Source organism: Heptranchias perlo, chromosome 44, assembly GCF_035084215.1.
Source record: "Heptranchias perlo isolate sHepPer1 chromosome 44, sHepPer1.hap1, whole genome shotgun sequence".
Classification (NCBI taxonomy): domain Eukaryota; kingdom Metazoa; phylum Chordata; class Chondrichthyes; order Hexanchiformes; family Hexanchidae; genus Heptranchias; species Heptranchias perlo.
Window position 1 is genome coordinate 1,315,624 of NC_090368.1, and position 16,186 is coordinate 1,331,809.

General features: G+C 52.6%; 1 protein-coding gene across 1 annotated transcript in view; it reads right to left on the reverse strand.

The window, feature by feature from the left end:
* LOC137306669 (potassium/sodium hyperpolarization-activated cyclic nucleotide-gated channel 4-like) overlaps window positions 1-16,186 on the reverse strand; it is a 40,947-nt gene that overhangs the window by 7,182 nt on the left and 17,579 nt on the right. The window contains exons 4-5 of the mRNA XM_067976013.1: window positions 13,221-13,439; window positions 2,959-3,200 (exon numbers count right to left, since the gene is read on the reverse strand). Of these exons, the coding sequence (XP_067832114.1) occupies window positions 2,959-3,200; window positions 13,221-13,439 (461 nt within the window). The remainder of the gene's footprint in view (window positions 1-2,958; window positions 3,201-13,220; window positions 13,440-16,186) is intronic.

The following is a 16,186-nucleotide window of genomic DNA, read 5'->3' on the forward strand; positions in this document are numbered from 1 at the left end:
TTGATGTGACACTGACTGACCCGGGTATTTACTGATATGGACACTGACTGACCCGGTATTTACTGTTGTGACACTGGCTGACCCGGGTATTTACTGATATGGACACTGACTGACCCGGGTATTTACTGATGTGACACTGACTGACCCGGGTATTTACTGATATGGACATTGACTGACCCGGGTATTTACTGATGTGACACTGACTGACCCGGGTATTTACTGCTGTGACACTGACTGACCAGGGTATTTACTGATGTGACACTGACTGACCCGGGTATTTACTCATGTGACACTGACTGACCCGGGTATTTACTGTTGTGACACTGACTGACCCGGGTATTTACTGATGTTACACTGACTGACCCGGGTATTTACTGTTGTGACACTGACTGACCCGGGTATTTACTGATGTGACACTGACTGACCCGGGTATTTACTGATGTGACACTGACTGACCTGGGTATTTACTGATGTGACACTGACTGACCCGGGTATTTACTGATGTGACACTGACTGACCCGGGTATTTACTGATGTGACACTGACTGACCCGGGTATTTACTGATGTGACACTGACTGACCCGGGTATTTACTCATGTGACACTGACTGACCCGGGTATTTACTCATGTGACACTGACTGACCCGGGTATTTACTGTTGTGACACTGACTGACTCGGGTATTTACTGATGTGACACTGACTGACCTGGGTATTTACTGATGTGACACTGACTGACCCGGGTATTTACTGTTGTGACACTGACTGACCCGGGTATTTACTGATATGGACACTGACTGACCCGGGTATTTACTGATGTGACACTGACTGACCCGGGTATTTACTGATGTGACACTGACTGACCCGGGTATTTACTGCTGTGACACTGACTGACCCGGGTATTTACTGTTGTGACATTGACTGACCCGGGTATTTACTGATATGGCACTGACTGACCCGGGTATTTACTGATGTGACACTGACTGACCCGGGTATTTACTGATGTTACACTGACTGACCCGGGTATTTACTGTTGTGACACTGACTGACCCGGGTATTTACTGATGTGACACTGACTGACCCGGGTATTTACTGATGTGACACTGACTGACCTGGGTATTTACTGATGTGACACTGACTGACCCGGGTATTTACTGATGTGACACTGACTGACCCGGGTATTTACTGATGTGACACTGACTGACCCGGGTATTTACTCATGTGACACTGACTGACCCGGGTATTTACTGTTGTGACACTGACTGACCCGGGTATTTACTGATGTGACACTGACTGACCCGGGTATTTACTGATGTGACACTGACTGACCCGGGTATTTACTGATGTGACACTGACTGACCCGGGTATTTACTCATGTGGCACTGACTGACCCGGGTATTTACTCGTGTGACACTGACTGACCCGGGTATTTACTGTTGTGACACTGACTGACCCGGGTATTTACTGATGTGACACTGACTAACCCGGGTATTTACTGATGTGACACTGACTGACCCGGGTATTTACTGATGTGACACTGACTGACCCGGGTATTTACTGATATGGACACTGACTGACCCGGGTATTTACTGATGTGACACTGACTGACCCGGGTATTTACTGATGTGACACTGACTGACCCGGGTATTTACTGATGTGACACTGACTGACCCGGGTATTTACTGTTGTGACACTGACTGACCCGGGTATTTACTGATGTGACACTGACTGACCCGGGTATTTACTGTTGTGACACTGACTGACCCGGGTATTTACTGATGTGACACTGACTGACCCGGGTATTTACTGATATGGACACTGACTGACCCGGGTATTTACTCGTGTGACACTGACTGACCCGGGTATTTACTGATGTGACACTGACTGACCCGGGTATTTACTCATGTGACACTGACTGACCCGGGTATTTACTGATGTGACACTGACTGACCCGGGTATTTACTGATATGGACACTGACTGACCCGGGTATTTACTGATGTGACACTGACTGACCCGGGTATTTACTGATGTGACACTGACTGACCCGGGTATTTACTGATGTGACACTGACTGACCCGGGTATTTACTGATGTGACACTGACTGACCTGGGTATTTACTGTTGTGACACTGACTGACCCGGGTATTTACTGATGTGACACTGACTGACCCGGGTATTTACTGTTGTGACACTGACTGACCCGGGTATTTACTGATGTGACACTGACTGACCCGGGTATTTACTGATATGGACACTGACTGACCCGGGTATTTACTGATGTGACACTGACTGACCTGGGTATTTACTGATGTGACACTGACTGACCCGGGTATTTACTGATGTGACACTGACTGACCCGGGTATTTACTGATGTGACACTGATTGACCCGGGTATTTACTGATATGGACACTGACTGACCCGGGTATTTACTGATATGGACACTGACTGACCCGGGTATTTACTGATATGGACACTGACTGACCCGGGTATTTACTGATATGGACACTGACTGACCCGGGTATTTACTGATGTGACACTGACTGACCCGGGTATTTATTGATGTGACACTGACTGACCCGGGTATTTACTGATGTGACACTGACTGACCCGGGTATTTACTGATATGGACACTGACTGACCCGGGTATTTACTGATGTGACACTGACTGACCTGGGTATTTACTGATGTGACACTGACTGACCCGGGTATTTACTGATGTGACACTGACTGACCCGGGTATTTACTGATGTGACACTGATTGACCCGGGTATTTACTGATATGGACACTGACTGACCCGGGTATTTACTGATATGGACACTGACCCGGGTATTTACTGATATGGACACTGACTGACCCGGGTATTTACTGATATGGACACTGACTGACCCGGGTATTTACTGATGTGACACTGACTGACCCGGGTATTTATTGATGTGACACTGACTGACCCGGGTATTTACTGATGTGACACTGACTGACCCGGGTATTTAACAGACAGAAAGCAGCAACTCACTGTGAGAGGGCTTTCTCTGTGACCTCTCCTGTAATCACTCACCTCTCTCAAAGGCTCACTCAGTTCTCCCAGAATATTCTCCTCATCGAACATCTTGCCCTGGTACCGATGCTCGTAGTATTCATGGATTCGCTGACGCATTTCTGCTGGCAGCTTGTGGAAGGACATGTACTGTTCCACCTGCTTATACTGCGTAAAAACACCAACAGTCATCACTCAGTGGAGTTAAATCACATCCACCAGTTTCCACAGTCCCAGGGTCTGAGGGGAGGCACTCACTGGGTGAAGAGGTGACTAAAGTAGTGGACAGGGGAATGTCAATGGATGTTATTTATATGGACTTCCAGAAGGCATCTGATAAGGTCCCACATAAGAGACTGTTAGCTAAGATAGAAGCCCATGGAATCGAGGGAAAAGTACGGACTTGGTTAGGAAGTTGGTTGAGCGAAAGGCAACAGAGAGTAGGGATAATGGGAAGGTACTCACATTGGCAGGATGTGACTAGTGGAGTCCCGCAGGGATCTGTCTTGGGGCCTCAATTATTCACAATATTTATTAACGACTTAGATGAAGGCATAGAAAGTCTCATATCTAAGTTTGCCGATGACACAAAGATTGGTGGCATTGTAAGCAGTGTAGATGAAAACATAAAATTACAAAGGGATATTGATAGATTAGGTGAATGGGCAAAACTGTGGCAAATGGAATTCAATGTAGACAAATATGAGGTCATCCACTTTGGATCAAAAAAGGATAGAACAGGGTACTTTCTAAATGGTAAAAAGTTAAAAACAGTGGATGTCCAAAGGGACTTAGGGGTTCAGGTACATGGATCATTGAAGTGTCATGAACAGGTGCAGAAAATAATCAATAAGGCTAATGGAATGCTGGCCTTTATATCGAGAGGACTAGAGTACAAGGGGGCAGAAGTTATGCTGCAGCTATACAAAACCCTGGTTAGACCACACCTGGAGTACTGTGAGCAGTTCTGGGCACCGCACCTTCAGAAGGGTACGGTAGCATAGTGGTTATGTTACTGGGCTAGTAATCCAGAGGCCTGGACTAAAATCCAGAGTCATGAGTTCAAATCCCGCCACGGCAGCTGGCGAATTTAAATTAAATTCAATTAATTAAATAAAAATCTGGAATTAAAATACTAGTATCAGTAATGATGGCCATGAAACTACTGGATTGTCGTAAAAACCCATCTGGTTCACTAACGTCCTTTAGGGAAGGAAACCTGCCGCCCTTACCCGGTCTGGCCTATATGTGACTCCAGACGCACAGCAATGTGGTTGATTCTTAATTGCCCTCTGAAATGGCCTAGCAAGCCACTCAGTTGTAAAATCTCGCTACGAAAAGTCATAATAAGAATAAAACCGGACGGACCACCCGGCATCGGACCACTAGGCACCGGACACGACAACGGCAAAACACCAAGCCCAGTCGACCCTGCAAGGTCCTCCTTACTAACATCTGGGGACTTGTGCCAAAATTGGGAGAGCTGTCCCACAGACTAGTCAAGCAACAGCCTGACATAGCCATACTCACAGAATCATATCTTTCAGCCAACGTCCCAGACTCTTCCATCACCATCCCTGGGTATGTCCTGTCCCACCGGCAGGACAGACCCACCAGAGGTGGCGGTACAGTGATATACAGTCAGGAGGGAATGGTCCTGGGAGTCCTCAACATTGACTCTGGACCCCATGAAATCTCATGGCATCAGGTCAAACATGGGCAAGGAAACCTCCTGCTGATTACCACCTACCGCCCTCCCTCAGCTGATGAATCAGTCCTCCTCCATGTTGAACACCACTTGGAGGAAGCACTGAGGGTAGCAAGGGCACAAAATGTACTCTGGGTGGGGGACTTCAATGTCCATCACCAAGAGTGGCTCGGTAGCACCACTACTGACCGAGCTGGCCGAGTCCTGAAGGACATAGCTGCTAGACTGGGCCTGCGGCAGGTGGTGAGCGAACCAACACGAGGGAAAAACTTACTTGACCTCGTCCTCACCAATCTACCTGTCGCAAATGCATCTGTCCATGACAGTATTGGTAGGAGTGACCACCGCACAGTCCTCGTGGAGATGAAGTCCCATCTTCGCACTGAGGACACCATCCAACGTGTTGTGTGGCACTACCACCGTGCTAAATGGGATAGATTCAGAACGGGTAGAGCAGCTCAAAATTGGGCATCCATGAGGCGCTGTGGGCCATCAGCAGCAGCAGAATTGTATTCCAGCACAATCTGTAACCTCATGGCCCGGCATATTCCTCACTCTACCATTACCAACAAGCCAGGGGATCAACCCTGGTTCAATGAGGAGTGTAGAAGAGCATGCCAGGAGCAGCACCAGGCGTACCTAAAAATGAGGTGCCAACCTGGTGAAGCTACAACTCAGGACTACATGCATGCTAAACAGCGGAAGCAACATGCTATAGACAGAGCTAAGCGATTCCACAACCAACGGATCAGATCAAAGCTCTGCAGTCCTGCCACATCCAGTCGTGAATGGTGGTGGACAATTAAACAACTAACGGGAGGAGGAGGCTCTGCAAACATCCCCATCCTCAATGATGGCGGAGTCCAGCACGTGAGTGCAAAAGACAAGGCTGAAGCGTTTGCAACCATCTTCAGCCAGAAGTGCCGAGTGGATGATCCATCTCGGCCTCCTCCCGATATCCCCACCATCACGGAAGCCAGTCTTCGGCCAATTCGATTCACTCCACGTGATATCAAGAAACGGCTGAGTGCACTGGATACAGCAAAGGCTATGGGCCCCGACAACATCCCAGCTGTAGTGCTGAAGACTTGTGCTCCAGAACTAGCTGCGCCTCTAGCCAAGCTGTTCCAGTACAGCTACAACACTGGCATCTACCCGACAATGTGGAAAATTGCCCAGGTATGTCCTGTCCACAAAAAGCAGGACAAATCCAATCCGGCCAATTACCGCCCCATCAGTCTACTGTCAATCATCAGCAAAGTGATGGAAGGTGTCATCGACAGTGCTATCAAGCGGCACTGACTCACCAATAACCTGCTCACCGATGCTCAGTTTGGGTTCCGCCAGGACCGCTCGGCTTCAGACCTCATTACAGCCTTGGTCCAAACATGGACAAAAGAGCTGAATTCCAGTGGTGAGGTGAGAGTGACTGCCCTTGACATCAAGGCAGCATTTGACCGAGTGTGGCACCAAGGAGCCCTAGTAAAATTGAAGTCAATGGGAATCAGGGGGAAAACTCTCCAGTGGCTGGAGTCATACCTAGCACAAAGGAAGATGGTAGTGGTTGTTGGAGGCCAATCATCTCAGCCCCAGGACATTGCTGCAGGAGTTCCTCAGGGCAGTGTCCTAGGCCCAACCATCTTCAGCTGCTTCATCAATGACCTTCCCTCCATCATAAGGTCAGAAATGGGGATGTTCGCTGATGACTGCACAGTGTTCAGTTCCATTCGCAACCCCTCAGATAATGAAGCAGTCCGAGCCCGCATGCAGCAAGACCTGGACAACATCCAGGCTTGGGCTCATAAGTGCCAAGTAACATTCGCACCAGACAAGTGCCAGGCAATGACCATCTCCAACAAGAGAGAGTCTAACCACCTCCCCTTGACATTCAACGGCATTACCATCGCCGAATCCCCCACCATCAACATCCTGGGGGTCACCATTGACCAGAAACTGAACTGGACCAGCCATATAAATACTGTGGCTACAAGAGCAGGTCAGAGGCTGGGTGTTCTGCGGCGAGTGACTCACCTCCTGACTCCCCAAAGCCTTTCCACCATCTACAAGGCACAAGTCAGGAGTGTGATGGAATACTCTCCACTTGCCTGGATGAGTGCAGCTTCAACAACACTCAAGAAGCTCGACACCATCCAAGATAAAGCAGCCCGCTTGATTGGCACCCCATCCATCACCCTAAACATTCACTCCCTTCACCACCGGCGCACAGTGGCTGCAGTGTGCACCATCCACAGGATGCACTGCAGTAACTCGCCAAGGCTTCTTCGACAGCACCTCCCAAACCCGCGACCTCTACCACCTAGAAGGACAAGAGCAGCAGGCACATGGGAACAACACCACCTGCACGTTCCCCTCCGAGTCACACACCATCCCGACTTGGAAATATATCGCCGTTCCTTCATCGTCGCTGGGTCAAAATCCTGGAACTCCCTTCCTAACAGCACTGTGGGAGAACCTTCACCACACGGACTGCAGCGGTTCAAGAAGGCGGCTCACCACCACCTTCTCAAGGGCAATTAGGGATGGGCAATAAATGCCGGCCTCGCCAGCGACGCCCACATCCCATGAACGAATTTTTTAAAAAAAATAAAAAATATTGGCCTTGGAGGGAGTGCAGCGTAGGTTTACTAGAATGATACCCGGACTTCAAGGGTTAAGTTACGAGGAGAGATTACACAAATTGGGGTTGTATTCTCTAGAGTTTTGAAGGTTAAGGGGTGATCTGATCGAAGTTTATAAGATATTAAGGGGAACGGATAGGGTGGATAGAGAGAAACTATTTCCGCTGGTTGGGGATTCTAGGAGTAGGGGGCACAGTCTAAAAATTAGAGCCAGACCTTTCAGGAGTGAGATTAGAAAACATTTCTACACACAAAGGGTGGTAGAAGTTTGGAACTCTCTTCCGCAAACGGCAATTGATACTGGCTCAATTGCTAAATTTAAATGTGAGATAGATAGCTTTTTGGCAACCAAAGGTATTAAGGGATATGGGCCAAAGGCAGGTATATGGAGCTAGATCACAGATCAGCCATGATCTTATCAAATGGCGGAGCAGGCATGAGGGGCTGAATGGCCTACTCCTGTTCCTATGTGTGTGAGTGGGAGGAAGAATTGCTATTAGAAGACTCAAACTCGAAATGCTGGGAATATTACTGTCTGTCTGACTGTCTCTCCAATTTTCTCTCTAACTTGTTCTGTCTTTCTCTCTCTCTCCCTCCCCCTCTCTCTCCCTCCCCCTCTCTCTCCCTCCCTCCCCTTGTCTCCCTCCCCTTCTCTCCCTCCCCCTCCGTCTCTCCCTCTCCCTCTGTCTCTGTCTCTGTCTCTCTCCCCTCTCCCCCCCATATCTCTCCCTCTCCCCCATTTCTCTCCCCCTCTCCCTTTCTCTCTCCCCCCTGTATCTCTCTCCCCCCCCTGTATCTCTCTCCCCCCCCTGTATCTCTCTCCCCCCCCTGTATCTCTCTCCCCCCCCTGTATCTCTCTCCCCCCCCTGTATCTCTCTCCCCCCCCTGTATCTCTCTCCCCCCCCTGTATCTCTCTCCCCCCCCTGTATCTCTCTCCCCCCCCTGTATCTCTCTCCCCCCTTGTATCTCTCTCCCCCCTGTATCTCTCTCCCCCCTTGTATCTCTCTCCCCCCTTGTATCTCTCTCCCCCCTTGTATCTCTCCCCCCCCTTGTATCTCTCTCCCCCCTTGTATCTCTCTCCCCCCCCTGTATCTCTCTCCCCCCTTGTATCTCTCTCCCCCCTTGTATCTCTCTCCCCCCTTGTATCTCTCTCCCCCCTGTATCTCTCTCCCCCCTTGTATCTCTCTCCCCCCTTGTATCTCTCTCCCCCCTTGTATCTCTCTCCCCCCCTGTATCTCTCTCCCCCCTTGTATCTCTCTCCCCCCCCTGTATCTCTCTCCCCCCCCTGTATCTCTCTCCCCCCTTGTATCTCTCTCCCCCCTTGTATCTCTCTCCCCCCTTGTATCTCTCCCCCCCCTTGTATCTCTCTCCCCCCTTGTATCTCTCCCCCCCCTTGTATCTCTCTCCCCCCTTGTATCTCTCCCCCCCCTTGTATCTCTCTCCCCCCTTGTATCTCTCCCCCCCCTTGTATCTCTCTCCCCCCTTGTATCTCTCTCCCCCCTTGTATCTCTCTCCCCCCTTGTATCTCTCTCCCCCCTTGTATCTCTCTCCCCCCTTGTATCTCTCTCCCCCCTTGTATCTCTCTCCCCCCTTGTATCTCTCTCCCCCCTTGTATCTCTCTCCCCCCTTGTATCTCTCTCCCCCCTTGTATCTCTCTCCCCCCTTGTATCTCTCTCCCCCCTTGTATCTCTCTCCCCCCTTGTATCTCTCTCCCCCCTTGTATCTCTCTCCCCCCTTGTATCTCTCTCCCCCCTTGTATCTCTCTCCCCCCTTGTATCTCTCTCCCCCCTTGTATCTCTCTCCCCCCTTGTATCTCTCTCCCCCCTTGTATCTCTCTCCCCCCTTGTATCTCTCTCCCCCCTTGTATCTCTCTCCCCCCTTGTATCTCTCTCCCCCCTTGTATCTCTCTCCCCCCTTGTATCTCTCTCCCCCCTTGTATCTCTCTCCCCCCTTGTATCTCTCTCCCCCCTTGTATCTCTCTCCCCCCTTGTATCTCTCTCCCCCCTTGTATCTCTCTCCCCCCTTGTATCTCTCTCCCCCCTTGTATCTCTCTCCCCCCTTGTATCTCTCTCCCCCCTTGTATCTCTCTCCCCCCTTGTATCTCTCTCCCCCCTTGTATCTCTCTCCCCCCTTGTATCTCTCTCCCCCCTTGTATCTCTCTCCCCCCTTGTATCTCTCTCCCCCCTTGTATCTCTCTCCCCCCTTGTATCTCTCTCCCCCCTTGTATCTCTCTCCCCCCTTGTATCTCTCTCCCCCCTTGTATCTCTCTCCCCCCTTGTATCTCTCTCCCCCCTTGTATCTCTCTCCCCCCTTGTATCTCTCTCCCCCCTTGTATCTCTCTCCCCCCTTGTATCTCTCTCCCCCCTTGTATCTCTCTCCCCCCTTGTATCTCTCTCCCCCCTTGTATCTCTCTCCCCCCTTGTATCTCTCTCCCCCCTTGTATCTCTCTCCCCCCTTGTATCTCTCTCCCCCCTTGTATCTCTCTCCCCCCTTGTATCTCTCTCCCCCCTTGTATCTCTCTCCCCCCTTGTATCTCTCTCCCCCCTTGTATCTCTCTCCCCCCTTGTATCTCTCTCCCCCCTTGTATCTCTCTCCCCCCTTGTATCTCTCTCCCCCCTTGTATCTCTCTCCCCCCTTGTATCTCTCTCCCCCCTTGTATCTCTCTCCCCCCTTGTATCTCTCTCCCCCCTTGTATCTCTCTCCCCCCTTGTATCTCTCTCCCCCCTTGTATCTCTCTCCCCCCTTGTATCTCTCTCCCCCCTTGTATCTCTCTCCCCCCTTGTATCTCTCTCCCCCCTTGTATCTCTCTCCCCCCTTGTATCTCTCTCCCCCCTTGTATCTCTCTCCCCCCTTGTATCTCTCTCCCCCCTTGTATCTCTCTCCCCCCTTGTATCTCTCTCCCCCCTTGTATCTCTCTCCCCCCTTGTATCTCTCTCCCCCCTTGTATCTCTCTCCCCCCTTGTATCTCTCTCCCCCCTTGTATCTCTCTCCCCCCTTGTATCTCTCTCCCCCCTTGTATCTCTCTCCCCCCTTGTATCTCTCTCCCCCCTTGTATCTCTCTCCCCCCTTGTATCTCTCTCCCCCCTTGTATCTCTCTCCCCCCTTGTATCTCTCTCCCCCCTTGTATCTCTCTCCCCCCTTGTATCTCTCTCCCCCCTTGTATCTCTCTCCCCCCTTGTATCTCTCTCCCCCCTTGTATCTCTCTCCCCCCTTGTATCTCTCTCCCCCCTTGTATCTCTCTCCCCCCTTGTATCTCTCTCCCCCCTTGTATCTCTCTCCCCCCTTGTATCTCTCTCCCCCCTTGTATCTCTCTCCCCCCTTGTATCTCTCTCCCCCCTTGTATCTCTCTCCCCCCTTGTATCTCTCTCCCCCCTTGTATCTCTCTCCCCCCTTGTATCTCTCTCCCCCCTTGTATCTCTCTCCCCCCTTGTATCTCTCTCCCCCCTTGTATCTCTCTCCCCCCTTGTATCTCTCTCCCCCCTTGTATCTCTCTCCCCCCTTGTATCTCTCTCCCCCCTTGTATCTCTCTCCCCCCTTGTATCTCTCTCCCCCCTTGTATCTCTCTCCCCCCTTGTATCTCTCTCCCCCCTTGTATCTCTCTCCCCCCTTGTATCTCTCTCCCCCCTTGTATCTCTCTCCCCCCTTGTATCTCTCTCCCCCCTTGTATCTCTCTCCCCCCTTGTATCTCTCTCCCCCCTTGTATCTCTCTCCCCCCTTGTATCTCTCTCCCCCCTTGTATCTCTCTCCCCCCTTGTATCTCTCTCCCCCCTTGTATCTCTCTCCCCCCTTGTATCTCTCTCCCCCCTTGTATCTCTCTCCCCCCTTGTATCTCTCTCCCCCCTTGTATCTCTCTCCCCCCTTGTATCTCTCTCCCCCCTTGTATCTCTCTCCCCCCTTGTATCTCTCTCCCCCCTTGTATCTCTCTCCCCCCTTGTATCTCTCTCCCCCCTTGTATCTCTCTCCCCCCTTGTATCTCTCTCCCCCCTTGTATCTCTCTCCCCCCTTGTATCTCTCTCCCCCCTTGTATCTCTCTCCCCCCTTGTATCTCTCTCCCCCCTTGTATCTCTCTCCCCCCTTGTATCTCTCTCCCCCCTTGTATCTCTCTCCCCCCTTGTATCTCTCTCCCCCCTTGTATCTCTCTCCCCCCTTGTATCTCTCTCCCCCCTTGTATCTCTCTCCCCCCTTGTATCTCTCTCCCCCCTTGTATCTCTCTCCCCCCTTGTATCTCTCTCCCCCCTTGTATCTCTCTCCCCCCTTGTATCTCTCTCCCCCCTTGTATCTCTCTCCCCCCTTGTATCTCTCTCCCCCCTTGTATCTCTCTCCCCCCTTGTATCTCTCTCCCCCCTTGTATCTCTCTCCCCCCTTGTATCTCTCTCCCCCCTTGTATCTCTCTCCCCCCTTGTATCTCTCTCCCCCCTTGTATCTCTCTCCCCCCTTGTATCTCTCTCCCCCCTTGTATCTCTCTCCCCCCTTGTATCTCTCTCCCCCCTTGTATCTCTCTCCCCCCTTGTATCTCTCTCCCCCCTTGTATCTCTCTCCCCCCTTGTATCTCTCTCCCCCCTTGTATCTCTCTCCCCCCTTGTATCTCTCTCCCCCCTTGTATCTCTCTCCCCCCTTGTATCTCTCTCCCCCCTTGTATCTCTCTCCCCCCTTGTATCTCTCTCCCCCCTTGTATCTCTCTCCCCCCTTGTATCTCTCTCCCCCCTTGTATCTCTCTCCCCCCTTGTATCTCTCTCCCCCCTTGTATCTCTCTCCCCCCTTGTATCTCTCTCCCCCCCTGTATCTCTCTCCCCCCCTGTATCTCTCTCCCCCCCTGTATCTCTCCCTTTCTCTCTCCCCCCTTGTATCTCTCTCCCCCCTTGTATCTCTCTCCCCCCTTGTATCTCTCTCCCCCCCTGTATCTCTCTCCCCCCCTGTATCTCTCCCTTTCTCTCTCCACTCTGTCTCTCTCTCTCCCTCCCTCTCCCTTCCTCTCTCTCCCCCCTCTGCCTGTTTCTCCCCCTCTCTCTCTCTCCCCCCCCCTCTCTCCCCCCCCCCTCTCCCCCCCCCCTCTCTCTCTGTCCCACCCCTTTCTCCCTCTGTCCCCCACTCCCCTGTATCTCTCTCTCCCCCCCTCTCCCTCTGTCCCCCACTCCCCTGTATCTCTCTCTCCCCCCCCTCTCCCTCTGTCCCCCACTCCCCTGTATCTCTCTCTCCCCCTCCTCTCCCTCTGTCCCCCACTCCCCTGTATCTCTCTCTCCCTCTCCTCTCCCTCTGTCCCCCACTCCCCTGTATCTCTCTCTCCCCCCCCTCTCCCTCTGTCCCCCACTCCCCTGTATCTCTCTCTCCCCCCCCTCTCCCTCTGTCCCCCACTCCCCTGTATCTCTCTATCCCCCTCCTCTCTCCCTCTGTCCCCCACTCCCCTGTATCTCTCTCTCTCACTCCTAGGTTGTCAGGGTTGATAATTAGATAGTTAGTTTGGTGATTTACTCTCTCACCAATCCCACTGACTCATTTAAATGCTCCCTTTTGAAAAGCGGGTTAAATATTCAGCACAGTGTCCACAATGTCAGCGATGAACTTGGGCTGAGTGAAGCTGAGAAGTGCAGCCTGTGACTGTCGGCCTCCAGTGACGCTCCTGAGCTCACACTGGAAACTGGGTTAGAATTCAGCCCACCAGCCAGCCCGCTGTGAGTCCCACACACACACACACACACGGGGTTCCTGGACCCTCCCGGCTCAGTGACAGGGATCAAAGGGGATCGAGAGACACATCAGCCATGATCTCACTGAATGGCGGGACAGGTTTGAGGGGCTGAATGGCCTCCTCCTGTTTCCAGCTCCCTTTCCTGCTGACCTTACCTTCTCCTGGTACTGGCGCCTGGACGAGTCGAGGGACTGGATGAGTGCGGTGGCGTGTCCAATGAACATGGCGTAGCAGGTGGCCCCCACGATCATGCTGAGCATGGTCAGCCAGACGTCTGTCATGCCCTTGGGCGCCTGTTGGCCGTACCCAATACACAGCATGTGGCTCATGGCCTTGAACAGAGCGTGCGAATACTGCTTCCCCCAGGAATCGTTCTGCAAGAGAAAAGGTTCCACGTCATTTTCTTTCTCGCTGGAGATCTCCTCCTACAAAAGGTAGAGTTATCGGGGGCCAGAGTGACCTCCTGGACTAGTTTCGACCACGATGTCGGTGGGGGGGGGAGGAATTTCCCAGATTTCTTTCTCCTTCCCTTCCCCCCTACTCCCAAATTGTTCTGGGGTTTTAATCAGTTTAATTCTCCTCTCCCAGGGGATCGTACAGTTGTGAGTGGCTTGGGGAGTGTGTATATCGTGCGATTGTGTGTGGGACAGGCCGGCCGGAAGGAGCAGAGGGTCTTTTCCTGTCTGTCACTGTTCGTATTGTCCGTGGAGCCTGGGATTAAGAGCGAGGGTCTCCAGCCCCTCACCGGGCTGCTCTCGCGATGTGGCAAGGCAGCAATTATGGCCCATCCCGAATTATCCTGAGAAGATGGTGTTGGGCCTCCTGGTGGTGATTGTTTTTACAACTGGGGTCGGGTGTGGGCCCAGACCGGGCAGTGTGAGACTGGGGTCAGGTGTAGGCCCAGACCGGGCGGGGTGGGACTGGGGTCAGGTGTAGGCCCAGACCGGGCAGTGTGGGACTGGGGTCAGGTGTAGACCCAGACCGGGCGGGGTGGGACTGGGGTCAGGTGTAGGCCCAGACCGGGCAGTGTGGGACTGGGGTCAGGTGTAGGCCCAGACCGGGCGGGGTGGGCCTGGGGTCAGGTGTAGGCCCAGACCGGGCGGGGTGGGCCTGGGGTCAGGTGTAGGCCCAGACCGGGCCTGGGGGGCCTGGGGTCAGGTGTAGACCCAGACCGGGCGGGGTGGGACTGGGGTCAGGCGTAGGCCCAGACCGGGCGGGGTGGGACTGGGGTCAGGCGTAGGCCCAGACCGGGCGGGGTGGGACTGGGGTCGGGTGTGGGCCCAGACCGGGCAGTGTGAGACTGGGGTCAGGTGTAGGCCCAGACCGGGCAGGCTCCCTTCACTGAAAGATATTGGTGAACTGGTTGGGTTTGGGGCCCTCGTGCCCTCCGGTGTGAAACTGCTGCCGATCCGCGGAAATTCCCTCCCAGAACCATCACTGGCCCTTCACTGATCCGCGGAAATTCCCTCCCAGAACCATCACTGGCCCTTCACTGGCGTGGGAGGGGGGTAATCCAGTCCTGGTGCTGCCTTTAAAAGGCTGAGGCCAATTAAAGGGCCACATTGTGAGACGGCAGAATGGGCAGAGACACAGGCGGTGTCTGCAGCTGGAAGAGCCCCCAGATTTTCCAATGCGTCTGTGGAGGTCCCACTGGTTTCCCCATTCCCCCAATCCCTCCCCATCCGCCAGTCCATGTTTCTCCATTCCCCCAGTCTCTTCCTATCCCCGGTTCCTTTCCATCCCCCAGTCCATGTTTCCCCAATAGTCCAGTCCATGTTTTCCCCATTCCCCCGTCCATGTTTTCCCCAATACCCCAGTCCATGTTTTCCCCATTCCCCCGTCCATGTTTTCCCCAATATCCCAGTCCATGTTTTCCCCAATAGCCCAGTCCATGTTTTCCCCAATACCCCAGTCCATGTTTTCCCCAATACCCCAGTCCATGTTTTCCCCAATACCCCAGTCCATGTTTTCCCCAATACCCCAGTCCATGTTTTCCCCAATACCCCAGTCCATGTTTTCCCCAATAGCCCAGTCCATGTTTTCCCCAATAGCCCAATCCATGTTTTCCCCAATAGCCCAGTCCATGTTTTCCCCCAATATCCCAGTCCATGTTTTCCCCAATAGCCCAGTCCATGTTTTCCCCAATAGCCCAGTCCATGTTTTCCCCAATACCCCAGTCCATGTTTTCCCCAATAGCCCAGTCCATGTTTTCCCCAATAGCCCAGTCCATGTTTTCCCCAATAGTCCAGTCCATGTTTTCCCCATTCCCCAGTCCATGTTTTCCCCAATATCCCAGTCCATGTTTTCCCCAATAGCCCAGTCCATGTTTTCCCCAATAGCCCAGTCCATGTTTTCCCCAATACCCCAGTCCATGTTTTCCCCAATCCCCCAGTCCATGTTTTCCCCAATACCCCAGTCCATGTTTTCCCCAATAGCCCAGTCCATGTTTTCCCCAATAGCCCAATCCATGTTTTCCCCAATAGCCCAGTCCATGTTTTCCCCAATAGCCCAGTCCATGTTTTCCCCAATAGCCCAGTCCATGTTTTCCCCAATAGCCCAGTCCATGTTTTCCCCAATACCCCAGTCCATGTTTTCCCCAATACCCCAGTCCATGTTTTCCCCAATACCCCAGTCCATGTTTTCCCCAATACCCCAGTCCATGTTTTCCCCAATAGCCCAGTCCATGTTTTCCCCAATAGCCCAGTCCATGTTTTCCCCAATAGCCCAGTCCATGTTTTCCCCAATAGCCCAGTCCATGTTTTCCCCAATCCCCCAGTCCATGTTTTCCCCAATCCCCCAGCCCATGTTTTACCCAATACCCCAGTCCATGTTTTCCCCAATCCCCCAGTCCATGTTTTCCCCAATGCCCCAATCCATGTTTTTCCTCAATACCCCAGTCCATGTTTTTCCCCAATACCCCAGTCCATGTTTTTCCCCAATACCCCAGTCCATGTTTTTCCCCAATACCCCAGTCCATGTTTTTCCCCAATACCCCAGTCCATGTTTTTCCCCAATACCCCAGTCCATGTTTTTCCCCATTCCCCCAGTCCATGTTTTCCCCAATAGCCCAGTCCATGTTTTCCCCATTCCCCCGTCCATGTTTTCCCCAATAGCCCAGTCC